Below are 14,733 nucleotides of genomic sequence, written 5' to 3'. Positions count from 1 at the left end.
TAATGTAAACAATAAAGAGTATAATAAATATTAATAAATAGTTTATATATATATACTGTATATATATTAAGTATTGATTAAAAATTTATTTGTTTTATACAAATTATTAATATTGATAAATATATTTATACTGTATATACACTTACAAAAATAAAATTAATTTACTTTATTTATAAATATATATATATATTTATAAATAATCAGTAGATTAATATTAATCTGTATTTATTATTTATTTTTAAGGATTAAAAATTAACTTTTATAATAATAATAATACTGTATTTTTTGTGTTAACATTAGAATTGATAAAATCAATTAAACAGTATATTATTATTAAGTATTGAATAAACTAAAATTATTAGTTAAAAATTTTATTCAAAATAAATATTGAATATTATTTACAGTTTATTTGAAACAAACATATATAGTATTAAAATAATTAACATTTAATGTAAAAAGTAAATAAACTGTATATTTAAAATAAAAAATTATTGAAAATTTATTTTTTAAACTTCAAAGTAAAAGTTAATATACTTTTTTTAAAAATTAATATATAATATATTGTATATATACTAGTATACTAAATAGTTTTATTTTATGAAACTAATATTATAAAAAAAAACCACAATTTATAATTTTACAGTTTATAATAAATAATAATAGTTAGATTTTTATATAAATTTTTAAAAAATATAACTTAATTTTAAAAACTAATATAATTAAATAAATATTAATAATGAAAAAAATATTGTCTGCAACATTTATATAATTAGATTTAATGATATTAATAAATTTATTTTATTTTTTTCAAAATAATAATTATTACAAATTAGTTATAAAAAAATTTATTAAATAGAAAAACACATTACTATTGATAACGTATTTAAGGATAATTAAAAAAAACGCAAACATTTTTAATTAATTTTTTATTTATTTTTTTAATAAAAAATATTTTTAATTATTATTATTATTCCAAAAACAAAAATCACAATAAATCACATTTTCCTGACTGACTATCTTTCCACTGGACTGTCCATTGATTAGTGGATGTCGTATCCAACAGTTGGTTGACATCGATTTCTGTCCTACCGTTAACATGTTTGGCCTGAACTTGTTTACCGTCAACAGTGGCTACCAATTGGCCGGGCATTTGTCTAGTACCGGCAACTACTAGCCGATCGATGGTTGGTTTGACCACTGATTTGTCTAAACCATGTTTATCGGCAACAATACTTACCGTACAGTTAGCACCGGTCAGTCTAATTGAATACAGATTATAGGCATTTCGTTCAATAGTATCTATACTATCACCGTCGTCCCAAAACAACTGTCCATATGATTGACCAGTTTTACCGTCGGGTAGTACAACCAGTTGCAAATGTTTGAACGAATCAGATTGAGTGGTCACTAGTTTGTCGGTACTGACCATCGATATTACGTGACCACCGCGCAGATGAACGGGTGGCGGACTGGCCGGTGTATCGGGGATTGTAATGTAGCCGACATTCGGTACGCGTTTGATTTCGGGTCGCACTTCATACCAGACATCAGCCGCCGGTAGGTATGCCTTAACTTCCTTCTGGTTCTGTAGTTTGATATATAGTTTAAAAACAATTTTAATTAATTTTTTATTTAACTCTCTGTCTCTGTCTGTCTCTGTCTGTCTCTTTCTGTCTCTCTCTCTGTCTCTCTCTGTCTCTCTCTGTCTCTCTCTGTCTCTCTCTGTCTCTCTCTGTCTCTCTCTGTCTCTCTCTGTCTCTCTCTCTGTCTCTCTCTGTCTCTCTCTGTCTCTCTCTCTGTCTCTCTCTGTCTCTCTCTGTCTCTCTCTGTCTCTCTCTCTGTCTCTCTCTGTCTCTCTCTGTCTCTCTCTGTCTCTCTMTSTCTCTCTCTRTCTCTGTCTCTCTCTCTCTATCTGTCTCTCTCTCTCTCTMTCTCTCTCTCTATCTATGKGGCCTCGGTGGCCGAAAGGCTAAGTTGTCGGCTTTCGAGTACGACAACCCGAGATCGATACCCGTTTGGGCCACTCCTAAGTTTGTTGGGATTTTTAACGCGAGGAAACAGATAATATGTGTACGAAGAACTGTCCGCATATATAATGCTGTCCTATCGTTGTTGTATTAGCTAACTAAGAAACATTAACTAAGAAACTTAGTTTAAGGGTTCTCAAAACCCCGTGCATGCAATCATTGTAAAAACGGGGGATATAAATCCTGGATATTGTCTCTCTCTCTCTCTCTCTCTCTCTCTCTCTCTCTCTCTCTCTCTATATATATACATAAGAGCACCCGTACCTCAAACACAAACGGCGATATCAGTACACTTGAACCCCACATAAACTGTTGATCAATCGTATGAGTGGTTGCATCCAATGGCCAAACGTGATGCATGGGTCGGGCAACTGTCGACCCAGTCGTATGCGATTCGTAGAACAGTGTATACAAATGCGGTAACAACTGGTACCTGAGCTGTAGGGCTGCCCGAGCAGTATCGGTAACCTCCGGATGGCCCATCTCTTTCCAAACGGCCGGATCCTGATCGGACTGGACGGATAGATCGTTATGGTTGCGACTGAACGGATAGAAAGCGCCCAATTGATGCCATCGGCGGCACAGGTCGGGTGTGGTCTGGCCCTGAAAACCGCATATATCGGCTCCGACCTACCGGTGCATTAATAACATAAGAAAAATTATTGTAGTAGTAGTAGTATTTGTAATAGTAGTAGTAGTAGTAATAATAATAATATATTAGTATTATTACTATTAGTAGTAGTAGTAGTAGTAGTAGTAATAGTAGTAGTATTAGTAGTAATAGTAGTAGTATTAGTAGTAATAGTAGTAGTATTAGTAGTAATAGTAGTAGTATTAGTAGTAATAGTAGTAGTATTAGTAGTAATAGTAGTAGTATTAGTAGTAATAGTAGTATTAGTATTATTAGTAGTAGTAGTAATATATTAGTGTGTGTGTGTGTGTGTGTGTGTGTGTGTGTTATTATTAGTAGCAGTAGTAGCAGTAGTAGTAGCAGCAGCAGCAGCAGCAGTTAGCAGTAGTTAGCAGCAGCAGCAGTAGTAGTGGTGCAGTAGCAGCAGTGCAGCAGCAGCAGTGGTAGTAGTAGTAGTGGCAGTAGTAGCAGTAGTGGTAGTGCAGTAGCAGTGCAGCAGCAGTGGTGGTGGCAGTGGTGGTGGCAGCAGCAGCAGCAGTGGTGGTAGTGGCAGCAGCAGCAGCAGTAGTAGTAGTAGTAGTAGTAGTAGTAGTAGCAGCAGTAGTAGCAGCAGTAGTAGCAGCAGTAGCAGCAGTAGTAGCAGCAGTAGTAGTAGTAGCAGTAGTAGTAGTAGCAGTAGTAGCAGCAGCAGTAGTAGTAGTAGTAATATATTAGTATTATTATTAATGTTAGTAGTAGTTGTAGTAGTAGTAGTATTAGTAATAGTAGTAGTAGTAGTAATAATAATAATATATTAGTATTATTACTATTAGTAGTAGTAGTAGTAGTAGTAATAGTGGTAGTATTAGTAGTAATAGTAGTAGTATTAGTAGTAATAGTAGTAGTATTAGTAGTAATAGTAGTAGTATTAGTATTATTAGTAGTAGTAGTAATATATTAGTAATAGTATTATTATTATTATTATTATTATTATTATTATTATTATTATTAKTAGTAGTAGTAGTAGTAGTAGTAGTAGTAGTAGTAGTAGTAGTAGTATTGTATTAAAATACGAGCTCTAGAGGGATAACTAAAAAATACAATAGGATGAGCTCTAGATGACAATAAAAATTTATATTTAATAAAATATAGAAATATAAATAAACATTATTTTATATTATAATTTATATTATATATTACATTACTTTATATATTATACATTAAATAATATTTTACATTATAATATTGTATAGCACTAAAAAGTTGAAAAGTTGTTAGCCTTCAAACAATGCTTATGTATACAATACAATGTAATACAATGTATAACAATGTATAAAAATACAAAACATTCAAAATTTTTAGTCAAAAAAATTTCAAAAAATTTTCAAAAAAAAAAAAAAAAAAAAAAAATCAAAAATATTGAATGTCTAAAAGTGTCATCAAAACCTAAAAAAAGTCAACCATTAAAAAGTTAGCCATTGAAACTAATGTTAAATACTTATTTAAGCTATACTTTTAGTATTAACTTTATACGTATACTGTTAAGGTGTGGGTTTTCGGGCCTTAAGCCCGGAGATCGATTCCGTCCTAGAGACACTTTAGTGTTAAAGCAATCAGAGTCAGTTGAACGCGGATAATAAATGGTAGTACATGTACGAGTCTGTTATATACCTCACCCAATACATTTAGTTAAACAGTAGTTTAATAGTATGAGTAGGCTGAACTGATTGAAGTGACAAAAGCATTAGCTAAGCTAAAGCTTTTGCACTATTTTAGTATAATTTTAATCTAAATTAGTTTATATTTAAATAGCAATTAAGTGCAAATGTTTTTAGTTTAAATTAAAGCTTAAAATTAGTATAAATTAAATCTTAAATTTAGTTTAAATTAAAGTTTAAATTTAGTTAAAAATTATTTGTTTAATTTGATCTAATTAAAATACAAACATTATTAAATTAAAATTATGTAAACTAACTGTTAGACTAACAATTTAATTAGTATAATAAACATATAATATACTAATTTAAATAAAACACTTAATATAAAGTAAAAATATATATATAATATTAATGAAAATAAGGTTATATATGAAATAATAAAATCACTATAAAATAACATAAAATTCAATTTAAATATTATTTGATTAGATAGTTATTACTATACTATTAAACTTATTAAAATTTTACGGTAATTATATTTTAAGTAAATTTAATTATAGATAAAAGATAATATGTTAGCAATTATAATATTAAAACTTGGGTGTAACAAAATTTCAAAGTTAAAAGTGTAATATAAAATATGGTAAATATACAATAATACATTAGGCGTTATACATATATATATTGAAATCAACATTAGTATATTAAAACTTGGGTGTAACAAAATTTCAAAGTTAAAAGTATAATATAAAATATAATAAATATTCAATATTTCATTAGGCGTTATACATATATATATTGTAACCAATATTAGTTGTAAAACTTGGGTGTAACTTTAAGTAATGTAAAATTATTAATGAGAAACCATAATATGTAAATAATAATAAAAATGATTATTAGTATAATAACATTAAAACTTGGGTGTAACAAAATTTCAAAGTTAAAAGTGTAATATAATATAAAGTAAGTACTCAATAATACATAAGGCGTTATACATATATAAATTGCAACCAATATTAGTTGTTTAAATTAAGGTCATAAAAATACTTCAGAGTATATATATATTGAATTAAACTTAGGAATATCATTCACACAAGTTTAAACGCTTTAATAGTAATACTTAAAAGTTTGTGTTACAAAAGCGACACCTATCGGACAAAATGGAAGCTGACGCATTGGCCAACATTGTTGCTTACCTTCGTATCAACAACAACAACAAATCCACAAATAACGTCGATGAGCAGCTTCGTTTACGAGAGGAAGCCTTGGCACGTGAAAAGGCTTATGAAGAACAGCGCGGATGGGATGGTCTTCGTACTCAGTCTGAGTACACAAAAAGCGCTGCTTTTAAACACGCCCTCAGCCATCATCTACTACTTTGTCCAGGATGTAGGATGGACCATCTTAAGGCAATTGATGGTGGATTCATTTCATGCAATTGTGGGGTTCGTTTTCAAACACCCCTTTCAATACATCAAATAGTCCATAAAATATGCGTTTTATTGGACTATCACACCTTAATTCCTTGCGCCGACCCACTTTTGCAATTGGATATGTTGATGGGCAATATTTGGATCAACTGCGATTGCGGATATCACCACTCAATATTGTAATGGCCAGCCTTTTTAACTAAAAATTGTTTTTTATTTTTTATTTTTTCTAAATTATATATTTCTATATATAAAATTTTATGTATTTTTTATATTTTTAAAATAAAATTATTTTTAATACAATACAAGTTTTTTTTTAATTTTTTAAACATAATATTTAATATTTTTTATCATATTAATTAATCCATCTTAATAGTTCTTTTGTAGTTTAGGATTATAATAAAAATAAAATTAATTAATTCTCATGCGTAGTTTAATATTAGTTTAAATAATACATATATTATAAGTTTATAAACAAAAATAAATTTAAGTAATTCTTAGGCGTAGTTTATTTTTTGTTTTAATAATACTTATATTTTCAAGTTTATAAATAAAAAAAATGTTTAGGCGTTTCTACACTTTATTATAATAGTAACTATACTTCAAGTGAATAAATAAAAATAAATTTAAATGTTTAGGCGTTTCTACACTTTATTATAATAATAACTATACTTCAAGTATATAAATAAAAATAAATTTAAATGTTTAGGCGTTTCTACAGTATATTATAATTTAACTATACTTCAAGTATATAAATAAAAATAAATTTAAATGTTTAGGCGTTTCTACAATTTATTATAATAGTAACTATACTTCAAGTATATAAATAAAAATAAATTTAAACTTTAAGGCGTACTACAGTTTATTATAATAGTAACTATATTTCAAGTTTATAAATAAAAATAAATTTAAATTTATGGGTGTTGTTATTATATATGTATATTAATAACATTATTAATAAAACAAATTTTAATTTGAAAGTTGAGTATATAAAGAGATATATTTTACATTCAATAATCATTCAGTTTTTAAAGCTAAAATTATTGTAAAAGTTTTAACAGTTCTATTACTTTTAAAATAAAATTTTGTTGCAATGGCCGCTGAAAAGAGATCTGAATTATTGGCATCTATTGGTATGGATGAATCATCGTCGGACTCGGATATTGAGGAGGTGTTGCCATCAAAAAGTGGACTAAACGAATTGGAACCGATTGGAGACACTGACGATGACTCGAAAAAGCGCAAAGGAAAAGGCAAAGCAGGTCCGTCAGCAAAACGGGCTAAAAAAGTAAATGGTATAACATATGCAATGTATGAAAAAAGTACTCCATCCGGCAGCGATAAATCTGAAATAACTGAAAAAGTCTTCAGACGAGGTATGTAAAAATTATAACATATTTTTAAAAATTTATATTAATTATGTATAATTTTTACATACAGATTATGATGGTATATCAACAAAAGGTAAAGAGTTAATTTTTTTTAAATTTAACAAAGAGGACGTTCCATCAAATTATCGCTACCGGATAGAGATGAATCACATGTCCTATATCCTGAGATCACTTATTACAATTGCAATTACCAATAAATTACCAATTGATGATGTGTTTACAACATTTAAAAAACTTCAACCAAAAACTAAAAAAAAGTAGTATCGGTTAAGTGAATATTAAACTCACTTAGCTATTGAGCTACTTAATCAAATTAATTCAAAATTTTTATATAAAATTTTATAATGATATAATATATAATCAAAAAACTTTTTRTTATTTTAATGTTMAATTTATATTTTGTATTTTTACAATATATTTTATTCAATAAACTTTTCATGCAAATTATATATCTTTTGTATTTATTAAAATTATTAAAAAATATGAATTTAAAATTTTTATAATGTTATGTTTTAAATAAATTGTTTATAATTTATATACAATTTTGCTGTAAAAACATTGTTTTCTACTCCAGACAAATGTTAATAATATAGTTATTTAAACTTAGTCTACTAATGGCATAGTTCCGATGTGACTATAATAGTTTAAAACATTTATTATTAACAAAGATTTGTTTCGATAACAATAGCTGGAATGTTAGCATAAACATAACATTTAAAAAATGTTTTAAATAATTTAAATAAATGACTGAAAAAGTAAATGTTTTTTAATTTACAAATTACTTGAGATAAAATTAATTATTTATATATTGAAAATAATAATGCATATGTTATATTTATAAATAATTTTAAATTTCATTAATCTATTATTAATTATATTTTTTTACTTTTACAGTAATAATTGCTTATAAAAAGTTACCATTTATTAAAAGACGAAGAGTTTTTCTCAATTGTCCACTTTGCAATGAAGCAAGCATACTTGGAGATCAAATGTTAAGACATTTAATCTATTGCAATAAATTACAAAGTCTTAAATATAGAAAGTTTAGTGAATCTGTATTATATCCATGTAATTTTGTTGCGATAAATGTTATCCTTTTTATACTTGGATTAACTCGTAAAATTGACAAATATATTGACGTTAAAAGAATATTTTTTCCAAATACTATTAAACAAATCTGGGCTGTTTATGAAATCATCTACAAAACTCGTAATAACATTACTTTGGATAAAAATGAGTATTTACATGTTAATCGAGCTATTGAATATTTGCTTAAAAATTGTCTAAATCTTGAAACTTGTCCATTAAAAATAATACCTGGAATGACAATGTATGATTTCAACCAAGCATTTGGTAAAAGAGACTGGAGTTTTGTAATTGAAGATTATGATATTGATGTTCTTATAAATGAAAGACAACCAAACGGTTTTTATACCCCAATATAAATGTTAAAATAATAAAACTGAGTTCACAAATGTATTTTCTAAATTTCAAAATAATTTATTTGTAATAATAACTTAAAATTATTATAATAAAACTGATTTTTGCATTAAAATTTATATCAATTATTTTAAATAACAACAAAATATCTAAATTAATTATTATTGCATATGTTATTTTAACATATATTATAAATTAATATATATAAAATTTTTAATTATTTTTACTTTTATTATTTTAGATTTAATTGCTAAAAGAAGATCAGAACTAAGATTACTTCCATATATTAAAAGACGTCTTGTTCGTCTCGATTGTCCTAATTGTTGGCAATATGAAATTCCAGGATCGCAAGCTCTTTCTCATATTAAAATATGTAATGAAAAACAATCAACTATTGCTAAAAAAATAATTTCTGAACAATTGTGTTCAACGTTTGTATTATTCAACTCTTTACTTTATATACTTGGTATAAGTCGTAAACTTAACAATAAAATAAAATTGTTTAATATATTTGAACCATATGTTATAAGACAAATTTGGGCTGTTTATGAAATCTTATATAAAATACGCAATAACATTCCTGTTGATATAAATGATTATTTATTCATTGATAAATACTTTGAATATATTATGAAAAATTGTTTAAATATGGATACATGCAAAATAAGAATAATACCTGGAATGACTATTAAAGATTTTGATCATGCATTTGGTGAAAGAGATTGGAGTTATGTTCTTGATGAATATGACATTAATTTGCTAATCCATACTGAACAAAATCACGTTGCATTTACTCCATCATAAATGTATTATTACAAAAACTGAGAACATTTATAATATTATAAATTTATATTATTAAATAATAACTTTACTTGATGTATCATTGAAAATATATTTTTTACAATAAATTATTTTTGCATTTTAAAAATGAGTTTTTAATTACAACATAAACAGTCTTTAGACGAATTATGTACTAATTCCAATAAATAAGGTTTTGTAAAAGATGAAATATATGTATGAAAATAATTGATGTTTTTATTATTAATTACTTTATCAAAACTTGAATTTATAGAAATAATATTATGGATAGATAAATAACAATTGTCTAAATCATTTTTAATTTCATAATCTATTGGATACTGACATTGTTTTTCGTTAAAAATAAAAATTATTAAACTTATATTTAATAATATTGATATAATATTAGTTGTTATTAAATTTTTATTATTCATTTTCTTATAGATATGGAACAAAACAACGTCTTTATTCTTCCAATCACATGTGAATATTGTGATCAAATATTTACTAAGATTCGTTTATATAATAATCATATTCGTCTTATTCATAGCGATAAAGTATTTGTTTATAAGTGTGAATCATGTGAGAAAACAGTTAATACATCTAATAAATTACGTGCACATTATTTACATTGTGACAAGTTTAATAATAATATAAACAAAATTTTATGTAACATTTGTGGAAAAAAATTTAAAATTAAATCTTCATTTATTTTACATAAATTACGTGAAATCAATCAAATTGGTAAAGGAAATCATCAATTGCCTAATATTTCAAACAAAAAACATAATTTTATGTTATCTAAAAGTGCATTTAAAAATTTTTTACAACAATATGAACTTTATCCAAATGAAGATTATAGAGATCCACACGATTTCTTTTATGTATATTTTGAAGATATTCAAACATTATTAAACTTATTATTAGATAAAATTAAATCACTTAAAGTTCAATTTTGTCTTCAAGTAACGTTTTACAAAATAGTTGCTAATGTGAAAATTTATACAATATCTTATTTTACAAGTGATAATTACGTATTATCATCATTTAATTTTAATATTAATAACAAATTAATTAGTAATTTTGAAAATAAAATACAAACTTTTGAAGCAATCGGTAGCGGTTGGATAATAGAATCAATAGACAGATTAGATTTGCGAATTGCAATCTATTATCCTTTACGAGGTGGTTGCTTTAACAACAAATTACCTGACTTTATAAAAAATAAAAAAGCTTTATTTGTAATGAAAAATACAGATCAAAAATGCTTTATGTGGTCAATATTAATAAAAATTGCTTTGATGTATTACAAAAATTCAAATATAAATAAGCGTTTAGATAATAGAAGTATATCATCTTTATTAACTTTTAAAAAATTTATATATTTAAATAATATCTCATTTCCAGTGACAATTAAAGATATAAAAAAATTTGAAACATTAAATAAGCATTTAGATATTAGAATAAATATATATGGAATAGATAAATTTTTACAAAATAACCATACTTTAATTCCTATTTACATATCTAAAAAGAAAGCTATTCACACTATAAAATTATTATATTATAATAATCATTTTTACTATATTAAAAATTTTAATAGATTATGTGGTAGTTATGCATCACATAATCATTATTTTTGCAAAAACTGTTTATGTGGGTTTCAAACTAAATTGATGCTTGATAATCACAAAAATTTATGTCAACATTTTAATCCTTCTGCAGCAGTAATGCCTAAAAATGATATAATGAAATTTACACAAATTAATTTTATGTATAAATTTCCATTTGTTATTTATGCTGATTTTGAATCACTTTTAGTTAAAGATAGTCAGATGATTAATAAAAAATCAAAACAAATACATAAACATGTTGCTTCAGGATTTTCATTAGTTGTTGTAAAAAATGAAAGTGAAATTTATTACAAAAATGTTTATACTGGTAAAAATTGTCTAAATAAATTTCTAAGTATACTCGCTACAGTATCTTATTTAATATATGGTGAAATAAGTAACCCAAAATCAATGATAATAACTGAAAATGAAAAAATTAAACATCAATTAGATAATATTTGTCATTTATGTAAATTATCATTTAATGATACTTTTAATGAAAAAGTTTATGATCATGATCATATGACTGGAAAATATAGAGGTGCTGCCCATAAATTGTGCAACTTGTTGTATCAGATCCCAAAAAAAATTCCTTTATTTTTTCATAATTTAAAAAATTACGATTCACATTTTATTGTTAATAGTTTAAGTAATAATTATTTTAGTAAATGTACTATAATTCCCAATTCAATGGAAAAATTTCTTGCACTTGAATTAGATAATTTGAAAATTTTAGATTCTTGCCAATTTTTAAATGATAGTCTAGATAGACTTGTAAAAAATTTAAAAGCTTCAAATGGAAATTTTTCAATAACAAAATCTGTTTTTGAAGAAAAAATATCCATTAACGATATAGAATTATTATTTAGAAAATGTCCTTACCCTTATGAATATCTTGATGATTGGTCTCGTTTTAAAGAAACCAAATTACCATCAATTGATAAATTTTATTCACATTTATCTGCATCTACTATAAGTTCAGATGATTATAATTATGTTTTAAAAGTATGGGAAAAATTTAATTTTAAAAATATCAAAGAATTTCAAAACTTTTATTGTTTGTTAGATACATGTCTATTAGCTGATGTTTTTCAAACTTTTCGAAATATGATTTATAATACCTATCAATTAGACCCTTGTCATTTTTACAGTATTCCTGGTTTATCATGGTGTGCTGCTTTAAAAATGACAAAAATAGAAATTGAATTATTAAAAGATATTGATATGTATATGCTAATAGAAAAAGGTATCAGAGGAGGAATTTGTAATATAATGAAAAGATATGCAATTGCAAACAATAAATATTGTAATAACTATGATAGTTCAAAAGAGAAATCATTTTTAGCCCATTTTGATGTAAATAATTTATATGGAAAAAGTTTAAGTGAAAAACTTCCATTAAGTAATTTTCAATGGATTAATATAGAAATTTTACAAAATATTGATTGGACAAATATAAATACAGAAAATGAATTTGGTTATATATTAGAATGTGATCTTGAATACCCTTATGAATTACATGATTTACACAAAGATTTTCCACTTGCTCCAGAAAAAAATAAAATTACAAATAATCAGCTAAGTTTATATCAAACTAATTTGTTGACAAAACTAAAACAATTTGGTTATCGTAGATATCCTACAGAAAAATTATTATTAACTTTAAATGATAAAAACAATTATATTATTCATTTTAAAACATTAAAATTATATTTAGAACTAGGATTAAAAATAAAAGCAATACATAGAGGCATCAAATTTAAACAAAGCAATTTTTTAAAACAATATATCTCTATAAATACAGAATTAAGAAAAAAAGCTAATAATGATTTTGAAAAAGACTTATACAAATTAATGAATAATTCAGTATTTGGTAAAAGTATTGAAGATAAAAGAAAGCATGTAAATGTTAAAGTTGCCTTAAATAGAAATCAAGCAAATAAATGTATTCAGAAATTAAATTTTGATACATTTCAAATATTAAATGAAGATATTACATTAATTAAAATGAAAAAAACAAGTGTAGTCTTAGATAAACCTATTTTTATTGGTTTTACTGTTTTAGAATTATCTAAACATTATATGTATACTTTACATTACAAAGCATTTAAAAATTATTATAATAAAAATATTCAATTGCTATATACTGATACTGATAGCTTAATTTATGAAATTAAAACAAACAATTTGTATAATGATTTAAAAAATTATTTAAATCCTTTAATGGATTTTAGTAACTTTGATATAAATCATTTTTTATATAATGAAAAAAATAAAAAAGCAATTGGATATTTAAAATCAGAATATGGTGATAAAATTATGAATGAATTTGTTGGATTAAAGCCGAAATTATATTCAATTTTATATGATAATATAGAAAATAAAAAAGTAGCTAAAGGAGTACAGAAAATTGTAATTAAAAACAATTTAACACATGATATTTATAAAAATGTTCTGTTAAATGAAAAATATTATAATACAACTATGACAACAATTCAATCAAAACAACATATGCTTAAAACATTATCTATTAATAAATTTGTGTTTCATCCTATGGACGATAAGACCTACATATTATCAGATGGAGTTTCATGTCTTCCATTTGGGCATAAATCATTAAATCATTAATAAATTTATTTTTAGTTACAGACAATGTAAATATTGTATATAATGATATAATCGTTAACGGAAAAAAGATGAATCCACTTGTATCAATAACACCACTAAATTTTCATGCAGTGAAACCGATGACTAAAGTTGTTTTATATGTAAACAACTTAAACGAAATACCAGCAAATTATATGGGATCGTTTAATAAAAATGAAGATTTAGATATGAAAGATATTGTCTGCAAGTTGTTTTATGTTGAAAACAAAAATTCAGACATTATGCAAATTGTTTTGTGGAATATATCTAAAACAAACACATTGTACATTAAACCAAACGAATCTCTTGGAAAATGTTATATTGAGTGTCTTAATTATTTGGATGAACGTCGTATCACAGATTATAAACTTAATTTAAGTTATGATATTATTTCAAAAGGTATGCTTAACTAAAACTAAATATTTTATAAAATAAGATTAATTATTTTTTTTAGATGAACAATTAAAAATAAATATGGATTTTGGATCGTGTCTTCCTACCAGAGGTACATCAAAAAGTGCTGGATTAGATTTATACTCAAATGAGGATAAAATGATATTGCCATCTCAACGAAAACTTGTTTCAACTGGATTAAGCATTTACATGCCAAATAATTCATTTGGTTTTATTGCTCCAAGAAGTTCATTAGCAGTTAAAGGGATAGATATTGGAGCCGGAATTGTAGATTTTGATTATACTGGAATTGTAAAAGTGTTGGTTATTAACAACAGTAAATTGGCTTTCAACATTGCACCTGGAGATCGTATTGCCCAACTCATAGTGTTACCATACAAAAAGGTTACTCCATATATTGGTTATATTCCACAGACTGAACGAGGAAATGGTGGATTTGGGTCAACTAATGCTATATAATTTATATTATTTTTAGACTTATTTGGTGGAGGGTTTAATTTTATAATTATTTTTATATATAGTTTAATAATTTACACAAATTATTTGTTTTAATAATTTTATTTTTATAATAAAAATTTTTAAATTTTAAATGTATTTATTATTTAATTACAAGAAATAACATATTTATTTTCTAGATGAACCATTTTTGTAAAAATTTCAGCATCTGTAAATAAATTGTATTATTATATATTGTAAGTTTTTAGAA

At 24.8% G+C, this 14,733-nt stretch overlaps 2 protein-coding genes across 2 annotated transcripts; one reads left to right on the top strand and one right to left on the bottom strand.

Moving 5' to 3' along the window:
• Positions 1-985: 985 nt before the first annotated feature.
• On the bottom strand, positions 986-4,322 carry LOC128953510 (probable maltase-glucoamylase 2). Its single transcript, XM_054298993.1, has 3 exons — positions 4,314-4,322; positions 2,292-2,657; positions 986-1,585 (listed from the first exon to the last, which is right to left on the bottom strand). The coding sequence occupies exons 1-3, from the start codon at positions 4,320-4,322 to the stop codon at positions 986-988; spliced, it is 975 nt and encodes a 324-aa protein (XP_054154968.1).
• Positions 4,323-14,087: 9,765 nt separating this feature from the next.
• On the top strand, positions 14,088-14,486 carry LOC128953509 (uncharacterized). Its single transcript, XM_054298992.1, has one exon. It carries the CDS (start codon positions 14,088-14,090, stop codon positions 14,484-14,486), a length of 399 nt encoding a protein of 132 aa, XP_054154967.1.
• Positions 14,487-14,733: the final 247 nt, after the last annotated feature.

Source organism: Oppia nitens, unplaced genomic scaffold, assembly GCF_028296485.1.
Source record: "Oppia nitens isolate AA-2021 unplaced genomic scaffold, nextdenovo-longstitch-racon4-pilon3 scaffold22_pilon_pilon_pilon, whole genome shotgun sequence".
Taxonomy (NCBI): domain Eukaryota; kingdom Metazoa; phylum Arthropoda; class Arachnida; order Sarcoptiformes; family Oppiidae; genus Oppia; species Oppia nitens.
This window is presented reverse-complemented; position numbering and strand designations above follow the sequence as displayed.

Coding starts and splice junctions, on each gene's coding strand:
- LOC128953510 (XM_054298993.1), bottom strand. Junction 1,586..2,291: donor TATCGCCGTTTGTGTTTGAG/GTACGGGTGCTC, acceptor ATCAAACTACAG/AACCAGAAGGAAGTTAAGGC.
- LOC128953509 (XM_054298992.1), top strand. CDS start 14,088: ATGGATTTTGGATCGTGTCTTCCTACCAGAGGTACATCAAAAAGTGCT.